This window comes from Oryzias latipes, chromosome 20 (assembly GCF_002234675.1).
Source record: "Oryzias latipes chromosome 20, ASM223467v1".
Taxonomy (NCBI): Eukaryota; Metazoa; Chordata; class Actinopteri; order Beloniformes; family Adrianichthyidae; genus Oryzias; species Oryzias latipes.
Genome location: NC_019878.2, coordinates 10,682,877 through 10,697,048, shown reverse-complemented (window position 1 = coordinate 10,697,048; position 14,172 = coordinate 10,682,877). Strand labels below are relative to the sequence as shown.

At 40.1% G+C, this 14,172-nt stretch overlaps 2 protein-coding genes across 3 annotated transcripts; both read right to left on the bottom strand.

Annotated features, from left to right (window-relative positions):
- Positions 1–677: 677 nt before the first annotated feature.
- LOC101170717 (regulator of G-protein signaling 9-binding protein B-like) lies at positions 678–4,400 on the bottom strand. The gene is made up of 3 exons (XM_011488765.3): positions 3,908–4,400; positions 2,369–2,675; positions 678–1,642 (listed from the first exon to the last, which is right to left on the bottom strand). Exons 1-3 carry the CDS (start codon positions 4,001–4,003, stop codon positions 1,260–1,262), a joined length of 786 nt encoding a protein of 261 aa, XP_011487067.1. The 5' UTR covers positions 4,004–4,400; the 3' UTR covers positions 678–1,259.
- Positions 4,401–5,411: 1,011 nt separating this feature from the next.
- On the bottom strand, positions 5,412–13,555 carry LOC101170474 (kinesin-like protein KIF20A). 2 transcript variants are annotated; one of them, XM_004080937.2, is made up of 18 exons: positions 13,288–13,555; positions 13,110–13,208; positions 10,611–10,730; positions 10,400–10,538; positions 10,145–10,329; positions 9,972–10,059; positions 9,494–9,655; positions 9,308–9,419; positions 8,537–8,599; positions 8,322–8,468; positions 7,478–7,643; positions 7,235–7,414; positions 6,997–7,136; positions 6,523–6,688; positions 6,240–6,345; positions 6,054–6,121; positions 5,867–5,986; positions 5,412–5,789 (listed from the first exon to the last, which is right to left on the bottom strand). In XM_004080937.2, exons 1-18 carry the CDS (start codon positions 13,390–13,392, stop codon positions 5,574–5,576), a joined length of 2,382 nt encoding a protein of 793 aa, XP_004080985.1. In that variant the 5' UTR covers positions 13,393–13,555; the 3' UTR covers positions 5,412–5,573. The 2 variants fall into 2 exon arrangements, with proteins under 2 accessions (XP_004080985.1, XP_011487066.1); XM_011488764.2 differs by having other exon boundaries at positions 5,485–5,789; positions 6,228–6,345.
- Positions 13,556–14,172: the final 617 nt, after the last annotated feature.

Here is a 14,172-nt window from a genome sequence, read left to right as displayed (position 1 = left end):
ATCAGAAATTACTACAATATAAAATATGTAGTTTTGGTTAAAGATGGAAGCATTATGGTGTAAAAGGATTTTTCTGGACCTAACTGCCAAAATTCTGACAGTAAATATTTTTTCTCTTTTTTATCTATTTGTTTGCAGGTTAAAAAAAAACCAAACTACAAAAATGCTTTACACAAGCAATAATTCAGAAAAAAATTGACAAAAAATTAAGTGCTTTTCAAATTTAATGTTTAATTTAATATTATTGTTATCACTGTTGTTAGCATAAAGCAAGTAAATGTAAAAAAAATGGCTGAGAAGTTTCATCCTCTACCAAAAAAGCAGTATATTTACATCGCTGCAGTTGGTCTCAAAGTGATACCATGACATAAAAACCACAATTCTGTAATCTCAGATTTAAATTAAATAAATGCTCAAGTGTTTACTTGCATTTAGGGATTAACTTCCTACTGCATCCATCTATATATATGACTTACATTTATTTACTGTCATGGAGCAAATTGTTTACATGAGCGTATCTGTCTCTGGATTTTCTGGCACTTTTGGAAACATAAAATTAATTCTCAACTGTACAATTCAGCATTGAAAGCCCTAAAATCAACAGGTTTCCTCTGATATCTTACCTGAGAATTAGAATCCACATCTACTTTTCGCATATGAAATAAATAGTTGTACTGTTGCTGTTCTCTCAGTAATTTATTGCTTTACCAATGTGCTAGTAAAACAATGGAAAACAATGTCATATCAAAGTTGATACTTTTATGATGCAATGTTTACTATGCAGTTTGATACTCATACAGACCAGATTATGTACAAATTACAAATCTAAAAACCAACTACAAAGCATTGTCCAGCACCTATTGCCTCACGGTGGCAATAAAAAGAAAAATTTGCAAGATTTTTTTTTTAATCAAATGCAAATTTACTTCTTTCAGTGAGGAATATGTGTATGAAATAGTTGCATTGTTGTCATTGTTTCTAAAGGGAAAAGGGTCAAATGGTTCCCTTTTTCTTTAATCAATACATTTTAAGCAATTTATTTCTTGTCCTTGATGTCATCAAAAGCATATGGCAGCTTTGGATTCACTGCAGAAAAGTGACCATTGAAACACAAACTTAACCCTAAAACTCCTTCAGAAAACAAGTCATGACCATAAACCAAATAAGGACTAAATTAAAAATCGAACATTTTTACAATGTTATCGAGAATAATCTGAGGTTGTATGGAGAAAACAGGGTTGAATATGTTAAGGTTGTATTCATGAGAAAAGAAAAATACAGATAAATAAAGTGACTTGCATTAAAACAACAGCAAGCAGCAGTGAGAGCGCAAGGATGCAGCGGTGCTGGTGTGGAATCTGGGGCGCAGGGCCGGGCTGCTCTTCATCTACAGAGAACAGAGCTAAGGAGGTGCTGTCGACGCTGCTGAGCGGGTCTGCGTACTGCGGCCCATGGGGCTCCACCATCCACCGCAACACGTTGACTTTCATCTCCATGTCATCGATCATGTGGTCGATGCGAGTGATCTCCTGCTCCAACGTGCACTGCTCCTCATTCTCCAGGCAGGCAGGGGGGCTTGGTGCCTGGGCTTGGTTCAAGTCAGGTAAACTGAGCGCTCGGGCTGCTACCTCACTGCCTCCTCCTGTATAACCAAAACCAATATTAATTTTTTCCTTGAGTGGATTTAACAATGGCCAGGAACTGTTATGCTACGTTCACACTCCGGCTGCTTTCAATGAAAACTCAATGCAAACATGCAAATATGTATGTTTTTGGGCTTCTTGTATTAAAAACTCTCACATTCATAAGTCGCTACGCAAGTTTTTGAATCCATTTTTGGGCTCTGCGTATAAAACACGCAGCCATTGAAAACATATTAAAAGTTAAACCAGTTGAACTTTGACCTGTCAGGGACTCGTGGATTTGGTAGTGACGTATGGATTGCGTCCTCTTTCATTCACAGAATATGGAGAAATGAATTAAAGGAGAAAGGAATAACTGCAGTTTGTGTCCAGCTGAAATTAAATCATTAACTTATTTATTAACTCATTTTCATGCCTTCCTCTTGCTTAACTTCTGACATGCATTAATTACTAAATCTACAGCTTTCAGTCAATTATAGTTGCACACTAAAAACTGAATCTTAAGAAAGTTAAAAGACGCTTGTCTCCAGAAAAATAGTCTTTTCAAGAGAATTAAACATGTCTTAGTGACTAGAATTATTTTCTTAAAATAAGATTTCCAGGTAAAACTCTTTTTTCATACCGGACAGGCTGATTGTTTTGCTTATTTGAAGAAAATCTATCAATGGGGTAAGAATTTTTGACTTATTTCTGAGGGGCCTGTTTTTGCAGTGACTTTTCCTTACCTTGAACACCAGTTTGCACCAGCGATGTTTTGTTAGCCACTAAGAAAATGTCACTGATGTTGTGAACCTTGCACATGTCAACATGCAGAAGCTCTAGACTGGAGGAGAAGGCCACCCAGAGGAGCTCCATCTCCTTGCGCTGCTCCTCGGGCAGGCTCTTGTCACGCAGACGTGAGGTCAAGTGATGGCAGATGGTCTCTGCCAGCTTTTGGGCCTTTTCTCGCGTTTGTCGGAGCTCATCCCGCAGCTGTAAGCTGTCTGTGCATCCACCAACACACGAAGCCAAATGCCGGTAGCAGGCTACCACCTGTGTTTGGAGAGTGACAGATTTTTAAATTATTAGTAGAACAGGAAAGATGTATTGCATTTCTTTGAGATTAAAAGAAAGATTTTGTACTTTTCACATTAGCAGGAGCCGTGTTTACTTCTAGGTATCGATATGTCCTTGAAGTCTGCATCACCTGATCAAGAATTTACTGGACCACTAATCTTAATTAGAATTGAGCATCTATTAACTGTCTGAGTTGCTATCCGCTACCAAACAACTCAGCTAAATACATGCGCTAACAGAAAACTCTAACACAGAAACAAACACGAGTATATGGGTCATCAAACATCTAAAACTCATTAAAACATGTTTCAAGAAACCAAAAAATGCAGCTGCAGATGTGGTTATGTGTTCATAATCATGTGATCACTATGTTGTATTAACAGCGTCAGGCTTATCTGGGTGGATTAGCAGGTGTGGTTTCATTTATTAAAAATAATATATGTAATCCCATTATCAAAGGTCTATTTCTGGATAAGCCAAAACAACCTTGTGCACTCAAGAGTGCGAGTGGCCCATTTTCATGCTGGTAATACTCTGCACAGCCCATTAGGTATCATTTTATATGGATAAATATGATCTGTAAACATTTTTTTTTAATATTTTAACAAAAAAATGTATTGTTTCACTTTTATTTGTTAGGATCTAGAGATTTGTTTTGTGTAATCTGTCACCAAATGCTGCATGTCTCCTCAGGAAATCTGTTTTCTTCAACATTTTTTCCACAAATACAAGTTCCACTAAGTATCTATAATTAAAGTTTTGTCTCCCAAGATGGCAAATTAAAAACAAACAAACAGTAATTTATGTATTGTGTATAAAAATATCCTCTATTTTTTTCAATTGGGCAACATCAAGCAAAATAGCTTAAAAAGACACTCTTTTTATACAGATATGAAGAAAGCTGTGATGCGTGTTAGTGGTACGATCCACTGCAGCATCACTAGGATGCAGTGGACCGCTAAATTCTTTTCAATGAGAGTGCTTTTTTGCCGCAGGGAGAAACTATTTTCCGTCTTGTTTTTGTGTTTATTCAGTCTGTAAAACTAGAAAAATATTCCACATTTAATTAAATGGTTTTCAATTTTTAAATGTACCATAAAATGTTGATGCAAATCTTTTATTTTGGTGCTCTAATGTGGGGTTTTTCAAACCACATTAAATGTTGTCCAAACAAGCCATTGCAAAGTAAATGAAGAAAGTCGTTTTACCTTGATCAAAGAGTCCACCAACGCTTTTCCATCTGACAGAGCTTTGTCGTTGCCAACTGTGGAATCATCCCCAACTTTGTTATTTACAAGTGGCATGAGGATGACTCGTCCGGAGTCTCAGACTCTGCCACAGCAGGCAAGATGTTGGCCCAACAGCACTGCGCTTCCCTGGCTGCTTCAGCTCCTCTCGTCCTCCCTGGAAGATGCTTCATTCAGCAGCTGAAGGTGGAGAAAGCCTCATTCCCGGGGCAGTTTGTTGCATTACCATATTTCCCTTTGGCAACGGTTTTCCAATCAAACAGAGACATTCTTTGGAAGCCGTGAAAGCAATAAAGAAAAAGTATGATAAACTGATGTAACTCTTAAGCAAGGTGCTAATCCAGTGATTGACCCCTTTGCACTGACGCAGACAAACTGCTAATCTCATTAACCATCGCTGAGACCCGGAGGTGCAGGAGCTGGCTATACTGCAGCGACCCTTCCACCAGATGAGGCTGGGCTCTGTTACCTTAAGTGCTCTGCAAGGACCACCCCTCTATAAAGGGTCAAAATGCTCCTTAAGATGTCCCACCAGCCCAAGGCAGATCTTTTTCCATGCCCTGCTCTGCCTGACGTGGATCATTCCAAGCATAAATACAGACCATAATGCTAATAGTGCAAAACAAATGCGTGGCCTTATTGTCATGGAGTTTCAGAAGATCTGCAGCTTTTCAGCTCTGTCAGGCAGGAGAAAAATACGTGGCCTCAGTTGACCTCAATTAAAAGATAAATTATGTTAAGATTTTAAAAGTAAAACACTTTTTGCTTCGTGACTGCTAACCAGTGTTTGGATTAAGAGCAGGGGTGTACAAACCTTTTGCAAAGAGGGGCAGATTCAGTGAGGTTGGTGTGAAGCTGCATTCACACCGCATCTGACAGACAGTGTGCATTCAAGAAACCACTTTTAATGAAAAGTCCATTTATATGTGTCTAAATGCCCATTAAAAAAAAAAAAAAAGTTTCTACGACAATTTGCACCAAGCTTCTTCTAACTGTAGGTCATGGATATAAGCTAGTAAACAGAAGAAAAAGGAGCCCCTCCCTGCTAATCTAGTGTGAACGTGACACGTTAAGCGAATACCATCTAGAACGTGGGTTGCATGTATTATGTGAACATACCAGGTGCACATTCAATTCTACATTCTTTTAATCACTTTAAGAACATTAAAATGAACTATTTATCTGCACTGGCATACTTTCTTTCCATAGAACACAAATAGTTCGACCAAAATTGCTGTCAATTTATTTGCACCATTCATTCACTGTTAGCTTGTTGTAGATACTATAGCATGTCTTGTCTGGTTGTGTCTCTTCATGGTGAACTTGCGGACCATTGGAAAGTTGTCCCACAGACCAGGCTTTGGACATGCCTCATTTAGAAGAAGCTCAAAGCTGTTAAGAGAATAAATTATCAAATAAATTATGCATGAATTGGAGTACATTTTATTTACAAAAAAAAAAAACACTACACTGCAGCAATGGGACACACAAGAAAAACAAGAAATAATTACTTCCAATGAAAAGAAAAGAAAAAGAATTTGTAAAAACTGTTCTCCAAAATATGGAAAAGGTTAAGCATTAAAAACAAGCTTCAATCTCTACAATTTAGTTCTGTAAAAGCGGTTCTTTAAGGCTTTGTAGCCTGAACAGTTTTTCTCAAACTTCGGCTACTGGCTCCCTTTCGGGGGGATGTCACCGCTTCCTTGATGTTGGCCAGCAGGCCTCTCTTGGTTTTGACCGGCACCGGGGATTTTTGGGAGACTTTGGCGAGCTCAGCCTTCAAGCACGCAATCTCTCTGTCTTTTTCGGCATTCATCCGTAAAGCATCCTGAATGGTTTTGGCCTATTTGGGGGACAAGCGGGAAAACAAAGTTTTAACAAAAAGGTTTGACACTTTAAATTTGTTTTCAGCCATCTCACCTGATCGTCAGATTTCCTATGCTGAGCCTCCAGATCAGTTGACTTCTCCAAGAATTTCTCTGTGACATTCTTCAGAGTCTTGTTGAGCTCCATCAGTCTTTTCTCTAAGGACAAAATTAACTGAGAAACAAAAATTATGAGCAAGAATGTGCAATAAAGTCAAAGCTACATATGAACTCCCAGTTACCTGCTGCTTCTCTTCACACATCTTCTCCATGACACATTTCTCTTTGTACAATCGCTTGCTTCTTTCATCTGCAGAAATATTAAAAAATTAAATACTTTTTTAAATGTTGTCACTCAAAATCAAAGGTGGAAGATTTTAATGAATGATCCCAAAAAGTGGGAAAAAGATATACACCGTTTTCCAGACCTTGAAATGTTTCAGTCTGGCAGGAACGCTCTGCTCTTGGATTCGGAGAATCCCCTTCTCCACTGGACAACAAGCTCTCCAGTTCTGACACTTTCTGTCTGAGGGCCTGCATTGTTTTGCAGAGTAATGTAACACTCTCAAAATAGAAATAATTAGGATTCACACACATCAATGTGTGTGCAAAACAATTGTTTTTTGTTTTAAACTTTGGCTATTTTTAGGAGATTGTGTCAACTTTTTGGCGAAATGTTAAATTCTTGTGAACATAACACATATGGTGTACCTCAACCTTCTCCTGCTCAGCAGTGAACTCATCAAGTGGTACGTAGTCATCCTCCAGATTGTTCATCGCACACTGATAGGCGTGCTCTTTGATGGCCTCTTTGTAGACTTCGAAAGTGTCCTCCAGCTTTTCTTCATAGCTTTCTTTCAGCTCTTCCAGCTGTCGACTTAAAATTCCATATGATCTTAATATTTTACCGCTCACTTTATAAAAGATTATGCTTGATGAAAACATTCTGTAGAAATTCTTTAAAGGGGATAAAAAGTGGGTAAAATAATAAGTCAAAAGTTTTCTTTAACACCATGATGCCCATTAATGCAAATACCCACCAAACCAATTTCCCCAAAAATAATCTACTTGAAAGCAAAAACATACGTTGTTTTTTTTGCATCTTTGGAAAAAACAGTTAAGTAATGTCAATTAAGAGGAGTTTCTTTTTGCACAAATTTTCTCAAAATGTTGAGGGGAACATACACGCGCAGCTCTTCGCTTTCCATGAGCTGTTCCAACATGGCGTCTCCCATTTCCTTGCGTATTTCCATTTCCTGCACCAAGTTTTTCCGTCGCTCAGCCAACAGCTTCGTTCTTAGATTGTCAATTATATTCAGAAGCTCCTAAGAAAGCCACAGCCAAATCCTTATAAATACAACAAATTTTTTAAAAAAAATTATGAGCTAAAGAAGAAAAATGTAAACTTATCGAGATATTTTACATTCTGTGGAAGCAAAGAAACATCAGCCTCCTCCGTCTCGTCTAGCCGCTCCTCTTCAGTTAAGAAGCTCTCCAGAGTGAGGTCGTCGACAGCGGCCTTCCGCACGAGAAGTTTCCCATCTCGTCCGACTAGACAAGGTGCCAGAGAGTCTGCAGGTCTGTCAGGGACCACCTGCACCACCTGAACAGAAGTGCTGATGAGACTGAACCTTCAGCCATTCCTACTGAATGAGCTCAAACAAACCTCTTTGGCAATTGCAGAGAATTTCATAACGTGCAGCGTCTCATCGTAAGTGGATGCACACTGGTTAATGTTGACGATCATAGAGGCTTTGCCTTTCCCGCAGAAAAAAGTCTGAAAGAGCTTGGTGAGCTTGCTTTCTCGGAAGGGAATGTAACTAGCCTTTGCCCTTAAAGACAAAAAAAACAAACAAAAAAACAGAAATTTATGGACTGTAGAACAAATTTTATGTCTGGAGAACTTGCTTTAAAGTCCCACTCTGATCATCTTTTGAGCCATCATGACAGCATTCCCAGTGGTCCTTTAATTATATTTATGGCATTTTGTTTTAGCAAAAGTCAATTTGTTGTGAGCGGGACAGTTGGTGCGGAGCAACCCCGCTCCCCCTTTTCCTCTTCTGTTGCTGAAAGTACCTCTTCTACACACTCTCCTGCTGGCCAACAACCCCTCACAATCCCAACCCAACATTAGGGGTGCAGCAAAAATGGCGATTAATACTGGATCCATCCAGTCGTACGGCTTTGAGTCAGATGCTTCAGACGAGGAAATCAAAGACGTACACGGATCTATTTGTCTGCAAGTGGATGCATAGGAATGGAGCTTGTGGCCCGCCCATCCGTATTTTCTACATCACAAATACGATCTTTTTCAAACTGCATTCGTTTCTTCTGCCCCTGATTCACAACTTGAATAAAAAAAATACTATCAAAAGCTTAATTTTCTTAACATAGGCCCTCCATCTTCTAAAAAAGGCCACAAGAACATGTTAAAAACACAATTTCCATTAGACTGGGTCTTTAAAAAAGGCAAAAGTTTGAAAGGTTTTCCAGATCAAAGATGCATGTACTTGTCAGTCTGATTGTTGCGTAGAGCAGAAATGCACTTCCCCAGGATAAGAAGAGAGTTGTTTATGTTTCCAGCTTCTTTCAGCCTCTCTCCAAAAGTCCGCGTCTTGTTGCATCTTTCAGAGCCCGCCAGGTCACACAGAGAAAACCTGAGAGACGCAACTTAACTCATTGGTGTGGATTCATTGTTAAAAGGTTAGTCCAGGTAGATACTCACTCTGAGACCCTTTTAACTTCACCTCCATCAATCTTCAGTAACTTCATGGTGAATATGCCATGGCTGTTAAAAAGAGCTGAGATAAGTACAAAAACATAACACACCTAAAGACCCACTCTGAACATAATCTGCTTTATTTTAAAAGCATTTCCAGTGGTTTAATTAGGATTGTGCCGTTTTTTTAACAGCCAAAAATCAATTTTCTAGGACATAGTATCTGCAGAGCAGCAGTAGTTCATTAAAAATTCACTTCTCAGCTGTAGTGTGTGGAGCAACACCTCTCCCCCAGCAGTAGCTCCTTTAAACATAACGCCTGAGTTTTTGGTGGTACTGTTGGCGCAGAGCAACCCCGCCCCCTCATCCCCTTCCTGTTGCTGAGAGCTCTCTGGTTACACGCTCTCCTGCTAGCTTACAGCCCTTCACAGTCCCAATCTATTATTAGGGGTGCAACAAAAACATTGCGCGATCATGGAGCTGTCCAGCCGTAGAGTTTGGAGCCAGATCCCAGCTCGGACGAGGAAAACGAAGAAGTTAATGGATCTTATTGTCTACAAATGGATGATTCAGCATATTTTCTACATCTATTTTACATAACATTTGTCTGCTTTTGATTCACAACAATTTGAAAAAAAAAAAATACTCAAAAATGCCATTTTAAGCTTAGATTTTCAACATCCTCCATCAGAGAAATATTACAAGAACATGTGAACACAGTTTTCTTCAGAGTAAGTCTCTTAAAAAAAGTCTCAATAAAACCACAAAGCTGCTTGCCTTCTGCTGGATGACTGGTTCATCTTTGTGGCTGCAGCGGTTCTGTTCTTATTTCCAAACTGGATCAGTTTGAAGGCTTCACTCAGACTGTGGACATTGATCCACCTGATATCTGGAAGAAAAACAAAAGTGGAAGGAGACTTACTGTTTCCTCCACCCTATTCCTTTGTTTTTAGACGTTGGCACCTTTGACGTAAGCATTTCCAGCTCCATCATCGCAGACCCGCAGAGAAGGCCGCTTCTTGGAGAAGGAAGGCTGCAGAAGGTCGTACACGCACTCGTTGTAGATTTCAAAAAATGAAACCCATAAAGCAAACGTCTCGCCGTTGGCCGAGCGGCTGGGAGTCGCTGAATTAGGAAGAGCCAAAAAGAACAGGATTTTAAAATCATTTTATTTTTTTTAATTGTCTCAAACATGACATTAAACTATTTTAGAATCGAAACAGTTCGATAACATTTTACTATATTAAAGTGTATATATTGCAACCATTTAAAAAAATCTGTATAATAAACTTTCTGAAGTAATCAATTCATTCAAGTCATCTTTAAGGTTTCTCTGACCAAACAATCACAGGTCATTAGTTCCAGATGTCATAAAATTATTGGAAAATTTACATGGACAACTGAGTGAAAGTATGTGGGTACGTGTAGCAAATGGCCATACCTGTCTGACTGCTGAAAGGAGGAGGGGATGCCAGACTGTGGTCAGAAGAGGACTCCGAACCGCTGCTGCTCCTGAGACGATCACATTCCTGGAGAGGAAAGATGGATCTCAGCGCCACCATCCGAGAAAACGGTAATAAAAATTTCTAACGTTTTCCTTTTTTTCTCTCTTACTTCCTTAACCAAAGTGAAAATAGCAGCTTTAGCAGTTCTCTCCTTCTTGACTTGGTCAGCATCCAGACACTGCACCCCACTCCTCAGGTGAGGTTTCAGATCCATCCCATCATACAGATGCCCTTGGATGTGATGGAAAGTGGCCTCCATCACTCTAGGAAGAATTCCGGGTTCCTTCGTCGTGCCTAACAAAGTTCAATGCCATATTTCAGAGGGACTTCAGGACCAGGAAATCAATTGTACTACCAGGTTTACCTTGGATTGTGAAGGTTTTTCCAGCATTTGTGACACCGTAACTGAATATCAGAGCGTTCTTCCCATCCAAGAAATCCACCAACTGACTTCTGACCGTGTCCTCGAACAGCTCAGCTTGTGTCGTTTCTGGTCCAAAGATCTGGGGGCCGACAGAAAGATCAATATCTGCACTTTTCAAAAAAGTAACTGTACGGAATCAGCTCTCACTAACCTGAGAAAAGGAAAACTTAAAGATGGACATGCCAACTCCTTTCTCACTGCTCTTCATGGTGGCTGAACCTTTAGGTGCGTATAATGTCACCAACTGTCTGTTCTCAATCACGACACAGTCCTGAAGAGAATCAGTTGAATAGATATTAAAAGAAATGAATAAATCAATTTGATGAATTGTTTTGTATTCCTAAGTTTTTTTTTTAACATTTTTTGTCCTATTCTTTTCAAAAAAAAAATCAATAAAAGCTGCTCTAACCACAAGCACTTATTGATCCAAAAGTCCAATGGCTGCGTTCAGATCAGTCTCAATAGCACAGTCTGAATTATCCTGAAGAGAGGTTCTAGAGCAGGGAACGGCCTCCAGGGCCGGTGTGTCTCCATGATTTCCAAACATCCTCGCCCTACTCATAGCTGATTAATTAGAACATGCAAGAGCAGGCCTTGTTGAAAAACATACAGGTATAAAGCCCTCGGTGCCCACCTCTGTTCTAGAGAGACCAAGCTGGACTACAGGAGGACGCCTGAAGACCAGAGAGCCTTTGGGTCCCACTTGGTATGACCCGATTGAGGATATGAACCCACGTCCAACAACCCATTATACTAAACTGGGTGCAATAACACGTCCCATACAGAGAACCGGCATCTTTACGCTGATCTGCAACTGTTCTCTGACCACATCTCCCATGTCTGTCTGTAACCCTTGTGCTATCCTAGGCACTTTAACGTTGGGAGTTGGGTCATCTAGACCCACTAGACAGTGAGCTGAACCTTTTTTTCTTCAATGATTTGTGATCTTCACTGGTGTCCATGGATTACATGAAATCTTTCCACCTTTATCCACCTTTGTCATGGTATGGAGAACACATCATCTAAGATAGCACAAGGGTTAAAGCACAGAAAGTGCTTTAAAATAATGATTTTAACATCTCCAAGTTTTGACTCACAAATTTGTTGAAAAGGATTAAAGAGTCATAAGTGATGTCATGCTGTCCCACCTATAGCTGCAGGGGAGCTACACCAATGTGCCCTTTGTGGATCACAGCTCAGCTTTTTAAAACCCGTTCTACTTTACAAAACAGTGGAGAAACGACAATACAGGTTTCCACGCTTGTATCTGTTTGTATGTTGACAGATCACAGCAAAAGGATCAAAATTGTGCATCACACCCACAAACCTCAGTCACATGGCTGGGTGCTGAGCCCCCGCTCTACCAACACACAGCCACCCTTCCTCCCCGCCATCCACTATAACACCATTGTGAAGTATGTGGACGACACCACAGTGGTAGGACCTTTTACTGATGGGGAATGAGGAGGAGCAGGATGGTGTTGGGAAAACAACCTGTTCCCCAACACCACAAAGACAAAAGGAAGAAACCTTTCCACACCTTTAACAATGAGCACTGTGATCTGAGAGTGGCTGACCTCAGGCTCCTGGAAGTCCAGATAGAGGAAGGTCTACCTGGTGCTCAAACATGTCTGAGCTGCTGATAAATACCCAGCAGAGACTCAGCGGAGAAGAACAGAATCACTTTCTGCTGCTCTGCTCCATTCCTGATGCATCTACTTGTAGACAAATAGATCCATGCACGTCTTTGTTTTCCTCACCTGAGCTGGAATCTTGATCTAAACTGTAAATCTAGATAGCTCCAATATTGGTTGGCCATTTTTGTTGTACTGCCAATGTTGGGTTGGGGGTGTGAGAGGGTTGTAAGCTAGCGGAAGAGCTGTAAACAGAGAGCTCTCAGTTATGGGTGACAGGGAGGAGGGGGATGAGCTTGCTCAACACCAACAGTCCCGCCCACGGCTAGGGTAAATCATTTATGAACTACTGCTGCTTTGCAGACACTGTCTTAAAAAAAAGGCATGTTCATGATTGAAAGACCACTGGAGATGCTTTTTAAAATAAATCAAAAGATGATCAGAGAGGGACTTTAAAAACAAGACAATGACAACAAAAGTCCTTTCCATTCAATAATTTGTTGATGGAAAAGATACAAGTTTAAAAAGAAAAAGAAAAAAAGAGAATCATAGAAAGTTGTGTTTTGAAGAGTTTTCAAGCTTATCAGGTAACGTCACCTTTGAAGGAACGAACAGGGCAAAGATCACTTTAAAAATTTGCCCCATGCAATTATCTGTTAAACTTTCCACAAGAGCAGGGTCAACAGAGTTCTAGTAACCAAGAAAGTTTACTTTGTTACAGTACTCAAGCACACTTCCTAAATAGATTTGACTCATGACTATAGAAGTACATTTTAGAGATAATTATTTAGTCAAATGTGTTTTCTTTAAAACTACGCAGAAAGTAGACACGCCCTATTTAAGATGGCTCCTTGGAGGACTGACTGTTTGCCTGATGATGGACTGAGCACCAAACATTGAAAAGTTTTCTTTTTTTTTGTGTGACACACTGGATGATGTACAGGACTTTTTTTTGTTTTGTTAATGTTAACCCTGATGCTTGTCTATAAGGACTTAGGGTGAGTGCTGTACTGTACCTGATCCTCCTCATCAGAAAGCTCCTCCTTGAAAAAAGGTCGGACTCTGAGGTAAACTCTCATCAGCTGCTGCTGCTCAGGACCACCAGACAATCCGGACTAGCAAAAGCAAACCACAGCAGTAAATGGAAATCCTGAATGTGCATCCTGATGAATTTTAATGTTAAAGAATGGTGACCTGCTGCAACAAAATGCTGCCAGAAGAAGCGTTACACTCCAGATCCATGTCAACGGGCTGCATGCACCCACTCTTCTCTCTGGTCAGGTCAATGACTGGACTCATTATGAAGTATCTAAAACTGCTCCTCAATAATCAAAACTGCACTTTGCTTGCAAAAATCCTTAACTTCTGTATTAAATCCAGAAACCTCGCTAGAAAATGTCTCCTTGAAGCTGCAAATTTTTTTCCCCCACTGAGAAACAATGGAGAATCTTGTCATCACTCTTTATTGGATGCAGGTGTGACCTCAGGTTAGTGATCAAAACAACCACTCAGAGCTCTTCTCTGATGTTGACCAAGTTTTACTCTTTACGATTGATCAATTAGCACATAAGAAAATACGCAAATCATTTATCTGTTTCTGAGTTTTTTCTTAAATTTAAAATAATCATAATTAAAGGGAAAAATTAGCAAGTTTATGCATCCTGGATCCCAATTCTTTTCAATGGTATTTTGTGAAAAGCTGCACTAAAATAATTGGCATGAACCTATATTTTAAAATATATATTACAAGAGGGCTGCATGGTGGTGCAGTGGTTAGTGCTCTTGCCTCACAGCAAGAAGGCGCTGGGTTCAAGTCCTGGATGGGGGACCTGAACCGGAACACCAACACCACCTTTCTATGTGGAGTTTACATGTTCTACCTGTGCATGTGTGGGTTTTCTCTGGCTTCCTCTCACTGTCTGAAGAAATGCTTCATAGGTTACTTGATTACTCCAAATTGTCCCTCGGTGTGAATGTGAGATTTGTGGCCTACCAGTCCAGCATGTCCCCTGCCTTTGCCCACAAGTGATAGGCTCCAGCAGCCCCGTGACACCAAAAGGTGACAAACGGATTAGAAGA

Excerpts from the sequence above, each read along its gene's own strand:
- LOC101170474 (XM_011488764.2), bottom strand. The coding sequence starts at position 13,392 with ATGAGTCCAGTCATTGACCTGACCAGAGAGAAGAGTGGGTGCATGCAG. Across the intron at positions 8,469-8,536 it reads GAAGTTAAAAGGGTCTCAGA|GTTTTCTCTGTGTGACCTGG; the intron begins GTGAGTATCTAC and ends TGCGTCTCTCAG. Across the intron at positions 5,790-5,866 it reads ATAGGAAATCTGACGATCAG|GCCAAAACCATTCAGGATGC; the intron begins GTGAGATGGCTG and ends TCCCCCAAATAG.
- LOC101170717 (XM_011488765.3), bottom strand. The coding sequence starts at position 4,003 with ATGCCACTTGTAAATAACAAAGTTGGGGATGATTCCACAGTTGGCAAC. Across the intron at positions 2,676-3,907 it reads TGGTGGACTCTTTGATCAAG|GTGGTAGCCTGCTACCGGCA; the intron begins GTAAAACGACTT and ends CTCCAAACACAG. Across the intron at positions 1,643-2,368 it reads GGTGCAAACTGGTGTTCAAG|GAGGAGGCAGTGAGGTAGCA; the intron begins GTAAGGAAAAGT and ends TTGGTTATACAG.